This window comes from Taudactylus pleione, unplaced genomic scaffold, assembly GCF_031769625.1.
Source record: "Taudactylus pleione unplaced genomic scaffold, aTauple2 ptg000017l, whole genome shotgun sequence".
Taxonomy (NCBI): Eukaryota; Metazoa; Chordata; class Amphibia; order Anura; family Myobatrachidae; genus Taudactylus; species Taudactylus pleione.
Window position 1 is genome coordinate 9,393,897 of NW_028284419.1, and position 19,227 is coordinate 9,413,123.

The window sequence follows — 19,227 nt, forward strand, 5'->3', positions numbered from 1 at the left end:
TTTTTACTGTGAACTTTGCAATATTTTCTCTGTTTGACATATTTACGCCCATTCACATGTCTCTGTCTCAATTTCAATAGTAAAAGTAGTTTTTATATTCATTTATTTATGAAGTGTGCACACCATTAATCTGTGTAGATTATATACTTATTATACACGATGATACCCCTATAAACTGTGACCAAGCGCAGTGTATATTTTCACATGTCTCTGTCTCAATTTCAATAGTAAAAGTAGTTTTTATATTCATTTATTTATGAAGTGTGCACACTATTAATCTGTGTAGATTATATACTTATTATACACGATGATGCCCCTATAAACTGTGACCAAGCGCAGTGTATATTTATCGTTTTGTTGGTTTTTCCTTGCCAAAATTGCACTGAACTTTCTACACTTGCTGCTAGCTGTCTTAGGCTAAATTCTAATTTAATTGTATTAGTGCCGGGAGTCTGTGGTGTTAATTACACTTATAAGACCATAAATTTATGATTGAGACACAAACAAAAAACTGAATGTTAGCCAAACTAACTTAAAATCAATTTTGACATGTGACTCATGTTACATATGAATGTTACTCACATTACATTTCTGTCCCCAGTCAAAGGGCTCTGATACATATTACTCAAAAATGTAGAATCCATGTGAATTATCAATTTAGGCCTGTTTATTTTCCTGATTAACTGTGAAAATGAATAAAATATTTCATCTGGTGATGATGGCCATTTCCAGTTACTGCAAGCTTGCTCCACTGTGTTCACCATCTCTGATGTCCTTAATCTTACCTGGGTAACTCTTTCCATCATATTCAACATAGAACCAGTCACCAGCATTAACTACATCATCTGAAGTCACTGACAGTAACATTAAGTTAATCAGATAGAAATTAAGTTTAAAATGTCTTGGCATTTCATGGAATGACCCAGCAGCATTCAAACACTACTAGAAAAACAGGAAATGTATTTGGTACCATCTCTACAAAATATCGTGGTAGTTTGGAGTAGATGATTGTATAAGTGAGGGAAGGAGAAAAGTTTTGGTATAAACAAATGTTTGCATAACAATATGTAGCAGTGAACATGGTAAGTGCAGCGTCCTTTTGTGTGGGATGCCTTCAGCTTTGTTTAGTAAAATGTGTCTTTCTTAATCACAGTATGTTCAGAGCCTTGTTGGTTCGTAAGTATTGTCATTATGTACAGTCAGGTGCATAAATATTGGGACATTGACAGAATTTTCATATTTTGGCCTCTATTCACCACCACAATGGCTTTGAAATGAAACAAACAAGATGTGCTTTAGCTGAAGACCTTCAGATTTAATTTGAGTGTAATTACATCCAAATCAGGTGAACGGTGTACGTATTACAATGGTTTCTATATGTGCCTCCTTCTTTTTAAGGAGCCAAAAGTAATGGGACAAACTAAACAATCCTAAATCTAACTTTCACTTTTTAATACTTTGTTGCAAATCCTTTGCAGGCAATTACAGCCTGAAGTCTTGAACGCATAAACATCACCAGACGCTGGGTTTCATCCCTGGTGATGCTCTGCCAGGCCTCTACTGCAAATGTCTTCAGTTCCTGTTTGTTCTTGGGGCATTTTCCCTTCAGTTTTGTCTTCATCAAGTGAAATGCATGCTCAATCGGATTCAGGTCAGGGGATTGACTTGGCCATTGCATAACATTCCACTTTTTAGCCTTAAAAACTCTTTGGTTGCTATTGCAGTATGCTTCGGATCATTGTCCATCTGCACTGTGAAGCGCTGTCCAATGAGTTCTGAAGCATTTGATTGAATATGAGCATATAATATTGCCCGAAACACTTCAGAATTCATTCTGCTGCTTTTGTCAGCAGTCACATCATCAATAAATACAAGGGAACCAGTTCCATTGGCAGCCATACATGCCCACACCATGACACTACCACCACCATGCTTTACTGATGAGGTGGTATGTTTTGGATCATGAGCAGTTCCTTTCCTTCTCCATACTCTTCTCTTCCCATCACTCTGGTACAAGTTGATCTTTGTCTCATCTGTCCATAGGATGTTGTTCCAGAACTGTAATGGCTTTTTTAGATGTTGTTTGGCAAACTCTAATCTGGTCTTCCTGTTTTTGAGGCTCACCAATGGTTTACATCTTGTGGTGAACCCTCTATATTCACTCTTGTGAAGTCTTCTCTTGCATCTACCTCCTGGAGAGTGTTCTTGATTTGGCCAACTGTTGTGAAGGGGTTTTTCTTCACCAGGGAAATAATTCTTCTGTCATCCACCACAGTTGTTTTCCGTGGTCTTCTGGGTCTTTGGTGTTGCTGAGCTCTCCGGTGCGTTCTTTCTTTTTAAGAATGTTCCAAACAGTTGATTTGGTCACACCTAATGTTTTGCTATCTCTCTGATGGGTTTGTTTTGATTTTTCAGCCTAATGATGGCTTGCTTCACTGATAGTGACAGCTCTTTGGATCTCATATAGAGAGTCGACAGCAACTGATTCCAAATGCAAATGTCACACCTAGAATCAACTCCAGACCTTTTACATGCTTAATTGATAATGAAATAACGAGGGAATAGCCCACACCTGTCCATGAAATAGCTTTTGAGTTGATAGTCCCATTACTTTTGGCCCCTTTAAAAAGTGGGAGGCACATATAGAAACCATTGTAATTCCTACACCGTTCACCTGATTTGGATGTAATTACCCTCAATTTAAATCAGAAAGTCTGCAGTTAAAGCACATCTTGTTTGTTTCATTTCAAAGTCATTGTGGTGGTGAATAGAGGCCAAAATATGAAAATTCTGTCAATGTCCCAATATTTATGCACCTGACTGTATATTCTAATGCACACTTCTTATATTGTAGCAAATGTGTACAATATCAATAAGTTATATTTGTATCAGATGAGGTACAGAATATGAATCTCATAAGTTATATGTTAGACCATTAACATAATACTGTGGTGGTCACCTTAGGTGAATCAAATAATATAGGTACATATATTAGGGCACTTTTGTTAGAAAGACTATATGGAAACAGAAACATTCTCAAGACAAGAGCAATATTCGGTGTGCAGTAATGCAGTTAGATAGAAAGAGAAGATATTGTCGGACAATAGGACATTGGTATCCTTCAAAACGAAGCAGAGATGCATTAGAAAAAAAAGACTGTTGACAAATCTTATTGATCTAATAATAGGAAAAGGGGAATTCGATATCACTCAAAGTCCTTTATGTAGCAGGGATAAATAACAGATTGGCGGACTTCAATCAATTTAAGATCCATCCAGGAGAATGGAAACAGGGCAAAGAAATGTTTCGGAAACTAATTAAAAAATCCAGAATCCCTCAATTAGACTTTTTTGGTGTCAGGTCAGAAGACCAAGATGGGAAAGTTATATTCTTGCCACAGGGATGTGAGAACAGATGGAATACATGCCTCACAGACCGTTGTTTGCAACAACAAAAAGAATGCTTCTGGAACCCGGTGGTTTTATACGTTTGTAACCTCCTCTTTTACATCTGGGATTGTATATCAGGGTCTGATCCTACACCTATAGAAACTCTCATTATTGGCATTGAAATGAAACAGTCATTATTAAGATACAAATTAAACTCACTTAAATGGATTGGACAAGGAATTATTCAGATGCATACTGTATTATGAAGTATGGAACACCTTTACATATGTATGCCAATCAAAGAAAATAAAGGCCATCAACTGTTGCCAACAATTCTAAAGTACTGGAATTTCTTCAAGAAGGTTTACAGAAATGACTTGCACTTAGCACACTGAAAGTACCAGTGTCTGCATTAAGTGAATATCTGGATGCTAAATCAAGATGTTCTTTAAAATTGCTAAAATAATTTGTCCGTCTATTAAATCTTTTTTAGCACCATGTGGATCTCAGTCTAGTATTAGGAGTTCTGGCAGGAAAAGCTTTTCAAGTCATCTCTCATAAGAGGAAAGACCTTGAGTTGCCAAAGATACTAAGGGCATGACAGCAGTAGGAGCTTCATGATAGCAATTTCATATTCTATGGTCTCCAAAGTTGGTCTGCAGAGATTTCTGTTCTGCACTGATTTCTGGGGCTGATTCAGAGCCGCTCGCTAGATGCGTATGCAAATTCGGCAAGGCAGGCAATCGCACGGCAGGGCATTAGCACGCCCACTATGTCTTAGCGTGCGATCGCATTGTGTATGCAGACGCCCACCAGCCTGTCTTATGACGCCCACAAAAGCATGTCATCTCCAGGAAGTGTATGCAACCATCGGTAACATCGAGTACCATCGGATGCGTTCGCAGCACTTGTGGTTGACCATACCTTACCAAAAGCACTCTGAGTGCTTAAGTGTAAATTTCTGCCAAGTGACGTGGTGACGCGTACAATGACGCTGCCTCTTGCTTATGCAACCTCTGAAACGGCATTAGGACGCTCAAACATGCTTGCGTTCGCACCTCCACTCCCCAATTTCTAGCGGCCAGCCCCTGTTACTCATTCAGCCGGGCTGTCTATGTGCAGCGAGCAAACGCATCCCGATCGCTTGCACTGGTTCGCGCACGCGCATTACGATGCGTACGCATGTGCAGAATGCAAACAATCGGCTGACTGCGTGCGAACACATCTTAGTGAGCGGATCTAAATCAGGCCCTCTGTTCTGCAATGATTTCTGAATCACTTTGCTCCTGATATACCCCATTCCAAACAGTCACAGAAAATGCCTGTCTGCATTGTCATTTACTCCTAAATTGCATTGTTATCCAGGTGTGAATGACTTCTGTGTTCCTTGTCAAAGCTTTCCCTATTTAGTACACCACATTCAAACTAAGTTTAGTTCTTTTTACACCTCAGCCTTCAAAAGTGTGGTCCTCTTTAGGGCCATTCACTGTTAAAGCACATCTAAAGACAAAGTTTCAGAATAGCTATGCAACCACGAGTATCCCAGCTAGTCAATAGATGTACGTATTTTGTGCAAGAATTGGTCATTGTTTGGTTGATTTGTATGTTTCCTACTATTTGATTATTTGGGTACATCACATTAAAGAAATGATATTCTTAAAGTGATTTATTTTCTTTTAGGAATTCCATGGCAGCCCAGTATTTCCTCTCTTGTATGTGTTACTATTTTTCAGAAGCAGCTTAGCAAGTCACTTAAAACATAGAGGGTAGAAAAGAGTAGTTAGATATACCCGTCAGGGGGTATGCAGTTATGAGGCCGGCGGACGCATGCCCGCCGGTCTCAATACCGACAGCATAATCCCGGCAAGGGATCAAACATACCCATTCTGTATCAAGGGTATGAACTTTTTCCTGTCTCTCAGATTAAACTGTTAGGGCTGCCATGGATTTCTTCAAAGTAATAAATAATCAGGTAAGAGCAACATTTGCTTGTGTTAACATTTCATGCTCTTAGCTCACAACATGGAAGTCATAGGTCTTCCCATCACTTCCCATCAGAAAATATAAAATTGTGGCTGTCACTATCAATAGGTGAACCTAGGTGCCTGCCTATGGTCCCAATTATTGGGGCACCTAAAGCATTGAATTAATTACACACAGAGAGCCCGTAGCTGACATAGACTGGAAACTGTCAGTAGCTTCTTTCCTGCAAAGCTGCCAGTACTGCTCTTTCATTTCTGTGAGCAGCTGGGAGTGTGGCACTTGTCTATGATGTCACATCTAAGTGCCACACTCCCATTTTCGTGTAGAGGATGCCACCCTCAAATCCCACCTGTTATGGTAGGAAAAAATAGGGACAGTATCACTGCCTAAAATGCCCACAGAGGTAGCAATGACACTGCCCCACATATACCACAGTTCCTAAATTAAAATTGCTGTTTGCACTAAGAGAAGTGCATGATTTTCACCTTTCTTAATAGCTCTTAGTCAATGCTGCACTGTATACCAGAGGCAAGAGTTATAAGGAAATGAAAACATGAATAAATTCTTGGTTATTCTCAGAAATTACTTGAATGTGTCAATGTAATTTAATTTCGGCAATATGTCAATTATTTTCTTAAACTCTATTTTGGACAATAAAGCTAGAAATAAAATAACTATATGCTGCAAAATATTCTAAACAGTCTGCTAATTGAATGAATACACTGATTGTCCCAAAAAAAAAGTCAACTGTCAAAATTCAGCCATAAGGCTCCAAAGCTGTGTTGTCCACTTTTGTAAATAACCCTTAGATAATTCTGTATAGACAACAAAGCTTTAAATGTATGACTGCATATATATTTAGATGCTTGCCAAATGAACAATAATGATTCATGTTGTTCGTTAGTGCGCAGCAAAGATGCAATCCACAGAAGAAGAGTCCAGCAAGCAATCAGGTAAGAACAGCACATATAATATATTTTGGTATTTGTTCTTTCACTTCATGATTCTCAGTTTGTTATTGGTAAATCCTTGTTTATGAAGATTTTATTTGTATTTTAAATGTGCCCAATAGACCCCCAATTTTGGTCAGATGCATTTTCTAATGGAGTGTAGAAATTTGGTTGCTTTTTCAGCTGAGTCTCGGGTACATTTACTAACGTTACATTTTGGGCAATTTGGGCTTTTTCTGTGATATTCCCCCAATTTGGCAAATCGGAGATCTACTAAAGGCAAACTCGCATTGAAATTGCATGTAAAACACGACTTTAGATGGCAATAGACTTCATTAAACCATCGGACCAAACCTCACATGGTTTACATAGACAAAAACATAAATCACAGATTTACTAAGAATCATGTTGTCAAACACAATCAAAATCATGTGTGTGTATCAGTGTAATTAAAGGGTTACTAGTAAAAAAAAAATTGAGTGGGGTCCCTCCTAAGAGCATAATCAACCTCAGACCATTGAGCCCCATCTGGTACTGGAAAATCTTGGGAAAAACCGGCGTTGAGTCCCCCCATTCTTCCAGTAACCTGGACTGGGCTGAACCAGCTGGGGGGCTTACACTATAGCAGGGAAACTCACAGCATCAGGTCCCCTTGCCATAAAGTAAAATGCAGTGACCCGATCCCACAGACACGCAATGTATGTACAGCGCTTCCAAAAATGACAGTCCCCATGTGGGTCACTGTCGTAGGAGTCTAGGGTGAAGTGCTGATTGGATAAGAGCCAGACACTGCCATAGAAACTGTCTGCTGATTGGCTGAGAGCGTCAGTCATCTAGCCAATCAGCACTTCTCCCTAGACTCCTTTGACAGTGATCCATGTGGGAACTGTCATTCCGGAACCGCTGCACATACAGTGTGTGTCTGTGTTATTGGGTCACTGCATTGTTTTGTTTTACCAAGACCGGTGGACTACAACATAGACTAGTGACCGAGCACACCCTAGGAGTAGGTAAGTATAAAGTGTGAGTATGATTTTATTCTTTTTTTTTTTTAGTCCAAAATATATTTATTGGGTTTTATTGCAAAATAAAAAAAACATGTAAAAGAACAAACATATCAGAGGCATATACAGCCAATAAACGGGTAATACAAAGCCCATATACTGTAGGTAAACATAAAAATCACATTGTTAGATAACCTAAATAGAGTTTAGAGAATGAAGTTTAGAGAAAAGAAAAAAGGAGAAGGTGGAAAAGAAAACAAAAAGAAAGGGGAATATATTTAAATGGGGAACATGAAACATAGGTGGAGGAAGGGGGGGGGGACTAGAGGGGGAAGAGAGGACAAAGTATAAATTCCTCCGCATCTGATGAGCAGATCTAACAGTTGCAGAATATTAAGATAATTGTAAAAAGTAAAAAAAGCATCTCTACAAGGGACAAATGTACAAAAAGCATCTCTCCAAGGGACAAATGTACAAACACATCTACAGCATATTTAACCCCAAAACTGCCCTCACAGTTGTCATACCACATTCCACATCACTAGTCATCGCCATCACCTCGGTCGTTACCATAGTTAAGACCATAGCCAAAACCAGTGTCCGAACGCACGCTATGGCCTATAGTCGTCCGTCTGCGCATGCATATGCGTCAATATGCGCATGCGAGAGTCACTCACTGTGCTCGGGAATTGTGCGCTCGTAGTACACAGACTGGACGCCACTTTGAGTGACAGAGAATGCCGTTTGTGCGTGGTAACGGGAAGATGCTCGTGAACGGGGGAGTGGTGCTGCAGGCATGTCTGGGTGTCAAAACTGCGTTTTATGGGTGTGCATAACGACGTGCGTTCACTCTACCGTCGCTCTGTAAGACATAGAGGGCATCCCTAAGCCTTGCCGTGCGATCGTGGAATTTGCATACCCTTCCCCTGATGGCAGCAAAAGTGCTTAGCTTTGCGTCCGGGTCTGAATCGCCCCCTAAGTCTTGGGCATTGCCACCATAAGTGAAAAGACCATCTATACCATCGGGACCTTGTACACAGCAGCTAGGAAGAAAATTTTGTCCTGCTTATGTTCATTCCCAGATTACAGTGAATTGTTGGAGAGTTATTATTTTTTAATAAAGGGTTAACACAATCTGTGCATCCTGTCATTTTTTTAAATATTTTCTTTACAGTGGAACTACAGGTGCCAGCAGGCCCTTAATGTCTTGGCATGCTGGCACTTTTGGTTCTACAAGTGCATGACCTGTAGTCACGCTGTAAAGAACAATGTTATTTTCTGTATTTTACATAATGACCCCCACACCCACTGCCACCAGCGGTTGATGAGGAGGGGGACCCCATTTTTTTGGGGTCTTGACTTTCCAAGGATTTCCAGCCCTGGGTTGAGGTTGACCAGTTTAGGGTTGGTTTTACATTATGGCATGGGGACCCATTGCTGTGTCTCTCCCTGCTATAGTGTAAGCACCTTGGGTGGTTCAGGCTGATGCTGGTTAATAGACAAACAGGGGGACCCCACGCTGGTTTTCCTACCCATATTTTAGTACCAGAACAGGTTTAGAGGTTCAGGGGTGATTGTGTTTTTGTGGGTGGTGGTACCCCACGCAATTTTTTAAAATATATTTTATCCTTTTCATTGTTAGTTTACAAACCAAAGCCTGCACAGATCATACTGATCTGTTCAGTGCTTTGAATCCGCTGACAGAGAATGTTTTGGAAGCAGGAAAAATGGGCAAGCGTAAGGATCTGAGCAACTTTGACAAGGGCCCAATTGTGATGGCTACACGACTAGGGGGGTCATTCAGACCCACTCGCGAGCGGCAGTACGCTCGCAAGTGGGTCGATGGTCCCCACTGCGCATGCGCACGACGGAGGCGAGACCCGGCGAGCGAAGGACTTTCCATCGCTCCGGGTCTCGCACCAAAGGGGGCATGCTGTCGATGTTGATTGACAGCACGCCCCCTTTGGTGGGCGTTCCGGGGGCGTGCCTGCCAGACGGAGGCGTTCCTTTGGGTAACGCCTACCATCTGAAGCCGGCCCCACTGACATCACTAGTGATGTCAGTGGGAGTGATTTTGGCTCTGATAGAGCCAAAATCACTCCTGGCCTTGTGGTTGAGAAACCCGACCACAGGGTTTCACTCGCAAGTCCGATGGTCGTGATGGTCAAGACCATCGTGACCATCTTGTTGGACGCTCGTATATGCTGTGGGTGGTGACCCAGAGCTATACGAGCGTCCAGGAGGACGCTCCATTTTAATGGAGGTGGGCCCTGATTCAGAGCGAGCGCTCTGGTCAGAGCGCCCGGCTCTGAATCAGGGCCTAGGTCAGAGCATCTCCAAAACAGCAGATCTTGTGGGGTGTTCCTGGGATGCAGTGGTTAGTACCTACTAAAAGTGGTCCAAGTAGGACCGGCGATAGGGTCATGAAGCCCTATGCTCATTGTTGCATGAGAACATCCAAAGCTAGCCTGTCTGGTCTGATCCCACATAAGAGCTACTGCAGCAGAGTTCCCATGCTGACCCCTGTCCACTGCCGAAAGCACCTACAATCGGCAATGGACCTTGGAGTAATAGAAGAAGGTGGCTAGGTCTGATGAATCCATGTTTTCTTTTATATCACGTGGATGGCTGGGTGCGTGTGCATTGATTACCTGGGGAAGAAATAATACCAGGATACACTATGGGAAGATGACAAACAAGAGGAGGCAGTGTGATTCTCTGGGCAATGGCTGGGAAACCGTGGGTCCTGCCAGTCGTGTGGATGCTACTTTGAGACATACCATCTACCTAAACATTGTTGCAGACCAAATACACCCCTTTATGGCAACAGTATTCCCTGATGCCAGTGGCCGCTTTCAGCAGGATATTGCACCCTTCCACACTGCACAAATTGTTCTGGAATGGTTTTGCGGAATATGACAAAGAGTTCAAGGTGTTAAATTGGATTCCAAATTCCCCAAATATCATTCTGATCGAGCATCGGTGGAATGTGCTTTAAAAACAAGTCCCAGCCATGGTGGTCCCACCTCACAACTTAAAGGATCTGCTGCTAATGTCTTGGTGCCAGAAACGACAGGAATCTACACAAAATTAGGCAGGTGGTGTTAATGTTATGACTGATGGGTGTAATGTTATATATATAATTGTCAAGCAGGATTACAAAATTGTCACTTTGGTTCCTGGGCACAGATTGTGCACCTTTATGTTAATGTACCTTAGCTGTAGTCCATGTTTCATAAGTGCACAGGGGGCAGGCTAGTGTTTATATTTAAGCATTTCCTACTGTCATGTCAGTATTTAATTTTGTAATTATACATTAAGCTTTATATATGAGTATCTTCACAGAGATCAGTGATGTCTTCTGTTCATTTCTGGGAAATGTCACTTAAAAAAAGCAGAATAAAATGCATCCATGTGCACGTAGACATATTCTCCATAAGCTTTGTTTTTCTTCTTTTGTTACACATTTATTTGACTTATATTTTGGTTTTATTGTTTTAGGATTTTAGCAAATGTTCTTCTACTTGCTTAAAGTAAGTAAATGTGCTTCTGTTGGAGACCCTTTCCCCAGCTATATGCAGTAATCAAAGTGGAATAGTAGTATGAGACTGACATAATGGTGTCCTCCTACTAAGTAGCAGCTTCTACTGCTGTCTTCATCACTCTTCATCACTGCTTATTGCAGTTTTTGCCAAGCAACTTGAATCCCTTTGAACTGAAGGTTAATAGTGATGTCAAGTGAGTTAGACCGCAACTAGGTTAATTGATGAACAGGAGAAATGGTTGATTGGTATGGAACACTAACATACAGATGTGTCCTCATACATGTAGCCTCCTTGCACGTTAAACAGCCCTTCTAGTCGTGCCATGCCGTGGCGTGACTCGGTAGCACTGAGCATCTTTTCGTGCGACTTTTTACCTTCAAATGCATCTTAGTCGCACAGTGATGCGAATAGTTAGCACAAGCAGCTTCTACTGATTAAAATTTGATGCAGCATGCCTATGTTCTGTGAGCGACTGCGGGTGTATCTGCATGTGAAATGCTATGCTACAGTGTCAGCGGCTGTAACACTGTAAAGTAGTGTTTCGTATGCAAATACAACCTCAGTCCAGGGCCGGATTATAGGAGGGGCGAACGGGGCGGTCATCCAGGGGCCCCCACACCTTGGGGGCCCCCACACTGCCACAAATACCGACTGGAACCTGTTACCTGGCCACTAGTCTGGACTGTCCCTGGCCAATTCCCTGCAGCATAAAATACAGCACATACCGGGCTGACTGGAAGCCCCGCCCCCTTGCTATCGTAATGCCGCGATTCAACGGTGCATGGATAGGGGGTGGGGCCAAATGCTGTGAAGTGCCCGCCCCCATCCGTCAGAAAGCTGATACTGCAGCTGAAAGGTAATGTGTGCGCACTTTCTCTCTCTCTCCTCCATCTGTTCTGTCCTCTCCTCCCTACCTCTCTCTCTGTCTCTCTCCTCCCCCTCTCTCTTCCTCTATCTTGCCCTCTGTCTCACTCCCTCCCCCTCTCTCTCTCTTTCCCTTCTTCCCTCTCTCACCTTACTCCCTCTTCCCCTTCTCTCTCGCTCCCTGTCCCTAGCTCCCTCTCTCTACCCCCTCCCTCTCTCTCTCTCCTTCTCTCTCTGTCTATACTGTATATATCTCTATCTATATCTCTATCTACCTATATATATACGACTTTGTAAAGAGTGGCACTCCACGCAATGAACACACAGGAAACGGCTTGTAGAAAACGGTTAACGTTTCAATGCATCAGCATTTTCGTCAGAACACTCTCTCTGTCTATACTGTATATATCTCTATCTATATCTCTATCTACCTATATATATATATGTATATATCCCCCACTCAAAATCCTTTGTTTGCCCCTGGCAGTGTATTAGATACTAGGGGAGATGTATTATAGCAGCAGTTATCGTGCCGCTATAACTCTTCCTGCTTCACCTCTTTACCGAGGCGAAGCAGGAAGCACTAACGATAAGATGTATAAACATCTCATCTGCCGGAGCGGGGTAGTGAAAACTCCCCCCTCCGGCAACCCCCGGCTGAGCACACAGGGCACCAGCCTAGTTTTTATGCGTCTCACTCCTGGCTAGCTCCACTGGGCATGCGCGGGATCTCACAGGCAACAAGTGCAGCCCCCGGAGCCGGCAGCCACCACAGCAAGGGACAGTGCAGTCCCTGCTGTGGTGGTAGGGCAACGCCACCTGCAGCTGTCAATATCGATAGGTGCAGCTGACGAAATGGTCAGGTGAACCAACTGTTCATATTCATACATTGCCCAGCTTATTGGTGCTGCTATCTTGTAGACAGCAGCGCCAATAATGACAGTGGAGAGTGCAGAGACAAGGTGCATAGTTGCTGCGTGAGGTGTAGGGGCATAGTTGCTGCGTGAGGTGTAGGGGCATAGTTGTTGTGTGAGGCCATGGCAATTTTCCCCTGGGCCCCCACAAGCCTTAATCCGGCCCTTCCTCAGTCGCACACAGAACATAGGCGTTCTGCATATCATTTTAATCAGCAGAAGCTGTATTTGCTAAATATTCATATCACTGTGCGAATAAAATGCATTTGAAGGTAAAAAGTTGCACAAAATGATGCTCTGCGCTACAGAGTCAAAATGAGCTCCCCCCGTTATGTGTAACGCGACTTGTAGTGCACAGTGGATAGATGTATGTGGACACATCTGTATACTGTGTGTGCCTTTTAATAATCTAATTTTATGCTGTTCATCTTCAACATATGTAAAAAATTGTGCTTGCGTGGCCATCGGTAAGCACATGCACAACCACATTTCTGGGAAAGGATGGTAAGAGCAGCAAGTCTACTAGGTAGGAAGCAGAAATTCACTCTCGGGCAGTGCTTTTACTATAGTATAGACTTGCTAACAACATCTATGAATGGCATTAACTATCGTAAACAAGCTACAAAAAGTTCCATAATTTGTGCGAGATTGTAGACCCCATTGAGGACAAGGGGATTACAGTCTTCATCATAACTTTGCTGAACAGTGTCTCTCCTGCATGTACAGTATTCAGATGTTACTAAACAGCAACAATACTTAAAATTGCTTTAATTGAGCAGAAACCACTATTTGCTATGATAAATAGTCTCCTATTTTTTTTTTTAATAAGTACCTGAGGTAGTGATGGGGTTCCTAATCCCAGCTCACTCTGCTTGGAAGTGATGTTTTCTATCCCTTCCCAATGCTTCTGGTCAGCCTGGTGCTGCATTTACAGTGTACCTATGTGAGAATGAGGTCATTTTAAAAATACCCTATTCGTTTGGGGATGTTTTGCTATCTACCCGAATGTGATAGTTGACTGACCTCTAAATTAGAAGTTGTGTAGGCAGTTCCCCAGGTATGCTGGCACTTCTAGTTCTACAACAGCTACAGGGCCCCTGTTGTCTAAACTTTGTACAGTAAAACAAATAATAATAAAAAATAGTAAAAAAAAAATCCTGTTATAAACACAATTGTATGAGCCCCGAATGAACATGCAAACCCATATTTTGGGTCTAATTCACATTTTGCGGATTAAAGTTGCTATTACGCCAGGACCATAACTAGAGGTGAGCAAGATGTGCTGCTTCCCAGAGCCTAGGGGGTACCACCTTCACTGCCCCGTGGCACCAGTATTTGGCTTCCAGGGTTCCTGGAATTGCACCCTGCGGTTTAAAGAGACGTCCGATCACATTTAGGATTCTCTGGATGCTCAGCTTCTTCCATGTCCTGGCAGTCCCATCCCTCATCATAACATCATGAAGTGTCATGTTCTAGAGGTGGGGTCAATACAGGGCGGATTTTCACTCTGCTGCTGTCCTGGCTTGTGCACTGTAGCCGAGCATATGCAGCTTTGTGCAACTGCATGTGATTCAATTGTGTAAATCTCAGCCTCATCTCCACTTGCAGCTGAGTGGTTGTAGCTGGGCGGCAAGGCGTAGGATAAATGTTCTGAGAGCGTGTTGTGGGTGTGTAGGCAGAATTGCAAGCTATTCAGAGTTGAGCAGAGATTCTTCTGATTTCAGATGGATATTTTGTACCAAGGACAGGGTTGTTGTAAATGCCCGCTGATGGTGATTATGGCTACGCAAGCAGATATATAGAACAGTGAATAGAGACAGGGAGCCACAGTTATTTCCGAGCATGCAGTTCAATTCTTAATTAGGCCCTTTATGTATAGTGAATTAAAGTCTAAAGGTGGGTACACACTATACAATATATATCTTTCCACCTTGGTAGTTTCGTCCAGTCTACACAACCATCGTATAGTGTGCACATCCTATCTATAATTTACACACGTCGTTCATCACATATTTTCATCTGCTATGCTGCACATCAGATGGGACAACGCAATGTATGATGTGATGCTGATTCAGAGTGCCACAGTGCTGCAGCTGTTTTAGAGTCTTTGACCATAGTCGCATTTGTGACTTTATGTTAAAACTAATAAAAGTCATTCCATGGTGTATAAACATGCTCCTGAATGCTCAAGGACTGAGACACCCACTTTGTGAATCTTTAGAAGCAAAAATCCTGCTTGCTGCGTCTTTAAACGCTACCATCAGATGCACCATCGAAACTTGCACCTGCCCCATGGTAGGTGCAGATTCTCTATCACGGTAATGGTCTCCAATGTAATCGATTAAGTGTCTGAGTTTGCAACCAGTTATGCAAAATTGCCCACAACTTTCCCATAATATGCCCATATGCCTGTACATCTCTGTGCATCTGAATAGCCACCTCCCAGGAACACCCAATACATTTCCAAAACTTTTCTGAGATTGCGCATGTCAATCGCTACTGCTTCTCCGTGCGTACACACCATGGGACTCATGCTCTTTTTTTTTAGCAACCTAGAAACATGCGCAATTGAAAAACATCTACCATTTGTGTGAATATCGGCATTGCGTGCGACTGAGAATCAGACCCTTAGGGGTAAATTTACTAAGTTTGGAGTTCTATTTAAGAAATGATGTTGCCCATAGCAACCAATCAGATTCTACTTCTCATTTATCTAGAAGATAATATCTGGAATCTGATTGGTTGCTATGGGCAGCATCACTTCTTAATACAACTCCCATCTTAGTAAATTTACCCCTTAGTCTTAATTGTTCACCGTGCAAACTGACCGATGCCCTTGCTTATTTTATCCAAAGTAGCCCAGTCCTAAGTGTGTGTATGTGTGTGTAATAACAACACTTTTCCCCTTCCAAAACAACTGATTGTAAATAGGAATGAATGCTAATAGTTGTAGAGCAATCCGAAAGCATAACTGGAGATGTCAGAATCAGATCGTGTAGTCATATATGCCAAGTGAGTCAGAGTTGGGAGGTTCGTAATATACTGTACAGCTAAATTCAGTACACAGGAGTCCAAGCAGAAAAAAATCAGGAGTGCTGACTAAAATCAAAATGATCTAGCAGTTTGTTTTATACCCCCAAAACCAGAGCCTGATTAAGGGCCATGTGGGCCTGGGCTGATGATCAAGGGCCCATTGTGAGAAGCAGAGGAGCTGTGACCAGTGCTGTGTGGGTGTAGCCAGTGCCACATAAGCATGTACACCCCATACACTATCAGCCTCAATGTCTTCCTAAATATGAAAAAAGTAGAAAAAATGCATAATTTTTTGAGGCAAATTAAAAAGAATTATATTTATGATTAATGGGCACCTTGTGGCCAGCAGGGCGACTGGTCATCATCATGGTGTCATGAATATGGTCCAAGTTTTATGTGGAGGCCTGAGGCTGTAGTCCCATCCGCCACATTGTTGAGCTGGCAGCCCAGAACTCTGAATTAGCTCCAGGGCAAATGTGGGCGTTATACTGTACAGGGCATGCTCCAGGAATGAGCTGTGGTGGCCCAGCAATAAACTCTGCTACTAATGTTCACAACTCAATAGGCTCAATAAAATGCTCTGTACCTAACAGGGATAACAATTCTTCTACTGTGACACAGTGTAGATCCACTGCAGCTTTGTAAGAGGACACCTAAAAGTTGTTTAATAATCCTTTGTATTATTATTATTATTATTTAAACAACACAAGCAGGATCAATTCTGAAAGCCACAGAATAATATCTTTGTAATGTGTGTTATGCTTATGTCCTACACACAGGAAGTGCACACCGCACTGTGGACTAGGGATCCTGGCGGTCAAAATCATGACACCAGCATCCTGACAGGGTTAGGATACCCTACCCCTCCCTCATGCCTACATCTACCCCCCTAGTGCTTAAACCTAACCTCCCCACCTGCACCCTAAACCTAACTGTCCCCCTTAGAGCCTAGAAAAACAGAAAGGGGAGTATCCCCTAGATGTCCCCCAGCACACTAAATTGTACCTGCACCAATACTTGAAAACTACTGTATATGGTAATAGAAATTCAGAGATATTTGTTGCTTGCATTTGCAAATACATGGTAATCCACCAGGCTTCTCTGATACTGGCAGTCCCTACTCTGCATAACAGTACCCATTTTGGGCCATGTAATTGTCTATTGTGAGGCCTCATGATAAAGGCACATACAGAAATACATCCATATTGAGAGCCAGCTTACCTGGGAGTCACCCCTGGGAACGCCAACTAGCACTACAAGAAGCAGCATGCCCTCCAAATGCTGGTTCGTTCATGCCTCTCAAAATGGCAAACATAAAATGGAAGCTGTTCAAATCAATTTGGCAATACTCTTCATGGTTGAGCAGCTTCCATTTTATGTTTGCTGTTTTTAGAGGCATGAATGAACCAGCATTTGGAGGGCATGCTGGTTCTTTTTGTGCTAGTTGGAGTTCCCAGGGGTGACTCTCAGTTAAGATGGCTCTCAAGTTTGATGTGCCTTTATCATAAGGCCTTACAACAGACAATTACATGGCCCAGAATGGGTACTGTTATTATGCAGAGTAGTGACTGCCAGTATCAGAGAAGCTGTGAAATGGCCTGGCAGCTTACCATGTACTTGCAAATGAATGCAACAAATATCTCTGAATTTCTATTACCATATAGTTTTCATGTATTGTTGCAGGTACAATTTAGTGTGCTGGGGGATATCTAGGGGACATCACCCTTTCTGTTTTCTGTATAGTATGACCCCTCCCTGTCATGCACCTGAAGAGTATTGCCAAATTGATTTGAGCAGATTCCATTTTATGTACCCATAGAGCTTAAACTTAACCCTCCCCCTAGTGCCTAACCCTCCCCCTAGTGCCTAACCCTTACCCCAGTACTTACTGTCGGGATGCCGGTGGTCAGGATTCCAGCATCGGGACTCTGACATGTGCTGGGATTCCGGCGCAGGCATTCTAAGCACCATCATCCTGACTGTCGGGATTATAACTACATCCCTGGTGGACCATGTAGGCAGAAGCACAAGATGACGTTTTCTCTATCAATGTTTTGTTTTTCTTTGAGGGTGTTGTACTACAGTGTTGAATAGTCCCTTATTTCTTGGCACTAAATATATATTTCAATTATACATATTTATATTTGTATTTTCAGCACTGCATGTTAATCCACTTTGATTCCTGTTTATTTCTCGAAAACCTTAATAATAATTGTAATTCACGAAAATGCTCATCTTATAGGACTTTATGATTGCTAGGATTTTATTTTGGGAATTATTATAATTATATTTTTTTTGCCTTTGACGAAGGATGTCTCACTCTTCTATGGTAAAGGAAATTTATATTGGAAGTATTAATCCCTGCCTAACTTGCTACAAATTGCACTTACAGTATATGCTACTTTGAAATGGCTAAACCTGCTGTAATTGCTTATGCATGTCTATCCTCTATCAAAATGCTCCTGTTTAGTTGTTTTATAATTCTGTCATACATTAAAGTAAATGTATAAAATGTTACTTTTTAGATGTACTTAACTTCTTGTTTGCAGGAGGTTTTGTCCCTTCATGACCAGACCAGATTCACTTAGAGTATGCCTCATTTTAAAGAGGAATAAAACATTTTTCTTCAATTCTTTGTTTTGAAAGGTTAACCAAGATAATAAGTAGATAAAAACATAGTAGAACTGTGTTTTTTATAATATATACTAAATATAGAATATCATAAGGAAGAACTTTAAATCGTAGTGAAAAGTTGAATATTTTATATAAATTGATGCTGGGGTGGTAAGAGAAGGAGGTACTACAGTGGTCTTAACAATATCAAAGGAATAAATACATAGGTTTCCAAGTGTGAGGTCATATAGAGAACTTATGGGCTTGTTATTGCATAAGACCTAAGTCATTCTTTGAGAAGTTCAATGGAGGTGTGAGTACTGATTAAATTTAGGTAAGTTTTTGACTGATTAAAGTTTTCTTTGTAGATCAAAGGTGACCAAGCCAGACAAATAGAATGTTCTCTATCGCAAAGATAGTGGTGCTGATTGTTAGTCGGACGGATTGCTTTGCACAGATTCAAATGGCGACATACAGTGCATGCGCAGATGCTAATTTATGTGTTTGTGTATCCACGTCCTATTCTGATATTTGCTGGATTTGTCTATCCGTGAAATGGGCGTTTCAAACAGGAACTGGACATCAACAATACAATTGCATGGAAATGTTCTGCCTTGTCGTGGACATAATGCTAGAGGTCTGTGCTATTCTGAGTCATGCTTATGGAGAAGGGAAGTCTGTTTCTGACGGATATCTTGCACCTAGCATGCGGCTGGTGCTAGTGCTGATAATAATTATCACAGTTGTGGCTGTGGACGTAAAAACATTGGGCGTATCGAATTCCTTCTTGAAGTCCCACTGATCTTCACATTAGCCTTAAGGAAACTGGTATTAGCATAGTTAGGTAGTAAATTGGGCTTCTGCGACTACCTGCAAATACAGCCACTGTGTGTCAGACTCAGAATCAGTATTTGTTTCCAGATAAGCTACAG

At 41.9% G+C, this 19,227-nt stretch overlaps 1 protein-coding gene across 1 annotated transcript in view; it reads left to right on the forward strand.

Moving 5' to 3' along the window:
* The window catches only part of DNM3 (dynamin 3), a 552,421-nt gene that overhangs the window by 151,579 nt on the left and 381,615 nt on the right, over positions 1-19,227 (forward strand). The window contains exons 13-14 of the mRNA XM_088481814.1: positions 6,277-6,325; positions 10,828-10,859. Of these exons, the coding sequence (XP_088337940.1) occupies positions 6,277-6,325; positions 10,828-10,859 (81 nt within the window). The remainder of the gene's footprint in view (positions 1-6,276; positions 6,326-10,827; positions 10,860-19,227) is intronic.